Source organism: Plecotus auritus, assembly GCF_963455305.1.
Source record: "Plecotus auritus genome assembly, chromosome: 1".
NCBI lineage: Eukaryota > Metazoa > Chordata > Mammalia > Chiroptera > Vespertilionidae > Plecotus > Plecotus auritus.
In genome coordinates, this window is record NC_137770.1 from 95,264,532 (window position 1) to 95,266,971 (window position 2,440).

Sequence of the window (2,440 nt, forward strand, 5' to 3'; positions counted from 1 at the left end):
AAGAAGACAGAGAGCAAGATACTGAAAACCTACTTGAAGAAATAATGACTGAAAACTTCCCCCACCTGGTGAAAGAAATAGACTTACAAGTCCAGGAAGCGCACAGAACCCCAAACAAAAGGAACCCAAAGAGGACCACACCAAGACACATCATAATTAAAATGCCAAGAGCAAAAGACAAAGAGAGAATATTAAAAGCAGCAAGAGAAAAACAGTTAGTTACTTACAAGGGAGCACCCATACGATTGTCAGCTGATTTCTCAACAGAAACTATGCAGGCCAGATGGGAGTGGCAAGAAATATTCAAAGTGATGAATAGCAAGAACCTACAACCAAGATTACTCATCCAGCAAAGCTATCATTCAGAATGGAAGGTCAGATAAAGAGCTTCACAGATAAGAAAAAGCTAAAGGAGTTCATCACCACCAAACCAGTATTATATGAAATGCTGAAAGGTATTCTTTTTTTTTTTTTTGTGGAAGAATAACTTTAATTGCCATTGCAAAAAACATCTGATTGAAGTAGAAATTGTTTTCAATAACATTAGTAGAGAATATGTTCTAGAAATTGGAGATAACTGGATGTAACATCCTGGAAGCAATTTAATAGAACAGTCCCGGATGGTTAGGCTGAGGCCAACACCTAATGAGGATGAAAGCCTTGTCTGTGGGGAATTTTGGAGGATACCTGGAGAAATATTACACTGTGCATAAACCAAATTGAATTGTCATAAGTGTTGTAAAGTTTCATATAGTAAAAGTTTTTTTCTACATGCACTTCAATTTCACAGCAAGAGTGGCATAGGATGCCTATACACAGTAGAGAGCATTCATGCAAGATATCTAACTCCTTGATATAATAAGCATACAATTCAAAATGATTACACTGTCATTACATCTAGGGCTTTCTGCAACTACAAGGTGGTGGTTATGGAAAGCATGCCCCCAGGTATCAACATCTAAAAAGCAGCCACCACCTTCTTTTACGTGTGTTTCCTTTTGGCGTTTTTTCTTCATTTTTGTTAATCAACTTCTGCTGCTGTTGCTGCTTCTTAGCAAAACTGGTAAAAACAAAGTTGTAATCATTGAACATAGCACTCTGGCAATCAAGACGTTTAAAACCTTCAATCTTCTGGGATGAAGAAAGCACTGTGCAACATTTAGAACTCTGGTTTACAAACAAGGTGGTTACAAATTTTCCTGGCTTGAAGACTTCCACAACTTTCCTGATCAGGTCATCATAGGAGGTCTGACTTAAGTTCGTTTCAAAGTTAACATAAGAAAATTCTGGTTCTGGAGTGATGTGAATAGTCCAGTAAGTTCCATCCGATTTCATGCCATTCGTCGAATACCCACAAGGATTGAACATTGTGGCATCAATGACAGAACCTGGTATCAGGTCACAAATTCCACTCTCACGAGTGACATCCTTTGCAGTAACACCATCTTTCATGTAGAACTGGTCCATAACTGCTGGGTCAAGCTCACTCATCAGAATTTCCAGGGTTTGATCTGGCTGACTGATTACCCTACTCTCTGGGAAATCCAAAGTATACAAGTACCAACAGTCAGAATTCATACATCCCATACAATATGCTGCTCCATTTGGGAAAATTGCATTAAGAAACTCTATTTCTTCCTGGAAATTCCAGTGTGGGTACCCTTGGTGAGAAGGCTTCATGAAATTCTTACGCGAATGAAAGAAGCTTTGTATTGAGTCAAACCCACTGTAATCCCTAGCAAGTTTCAACAGGGGAACCAGTGCTTTCAGCAAGAGGGTGGTATCACATGTCTTCAAAATGAAACGTCTTTTGGAGACAAACATGCTACTCTCACTGAGTACATAAGCTTCCTGCTTGTCAGTTTTTGTCACACTTATGATTGAACATTACACATCCTTCAAAAAGTATGTCCCACTCGGATCTTGGGATGGTGCGAAGATCCCCAGATCCTTGACTTGCGTTGGGTTGCTGCTTGGAGAACCAAACCTCCAGTAGCTTCTCGGTCCCTTCGAAAAAATGTGCAGCTTCCATCACCGTGAGACTAGCGAACAACCAACAACCACAGAAAATCAACTAAATTAAATCTCTTCTCCCACCGCTGCTGCGGATTGTTCCAGCTGTTTCAGGTTCCTTTTTTTTTTTTTTGCTACAATTTTATATTAACTTTTTTTAAAAAAAAGAATTCATAAAATTTTCCCGGCTTTTTTTTGTGTGTGTGAGCGAAAAGTTGAACGTGAGTCTGTTGGAAATAGAGGCAGATACAGTTCAGTCTCTTGTAGTCCGCTGTTTCGCCATTAGAGAGCGGGCTGAGCGAGCACTAGCTAATGTCGCCGGCCATACTGTGGAAGCGCTGAAAGGTATTCTTTAAGAAGAAGAAGAAGAGTGAGAAACCAAGATGGTGGCGTAGGTAAGCACCTAAACTGCTGCCTTGCACAACAA

The 2,440-nt window shown here is 39.9% G+C and overlaps 1 protein-coding gene across 1 annotated transcript; it reads right to left on the minus strand.

Moving 5' to 3' along the window:
• Positions 1 to 951: 951 nt before the first annotated feature.
• LOC308239884 (S-adenosylmethionine decarboxylase proenzyme-like) lies at positions 952 to 2,106 on the minus strand (the record flags this gene model as incomplete). The annotated part of the gene is given in 2 exon segments (XM_080652740.1): positions 952 to 1,887; positions 1,889 to 2,106. Coding segments are annotated over 2 exon segments (1,080 nt in total). The 5' UTR covers positions 2,033 to 2,106.
• Positions 2,107 to 2,440: the final 334 nt, after the last annotated feature.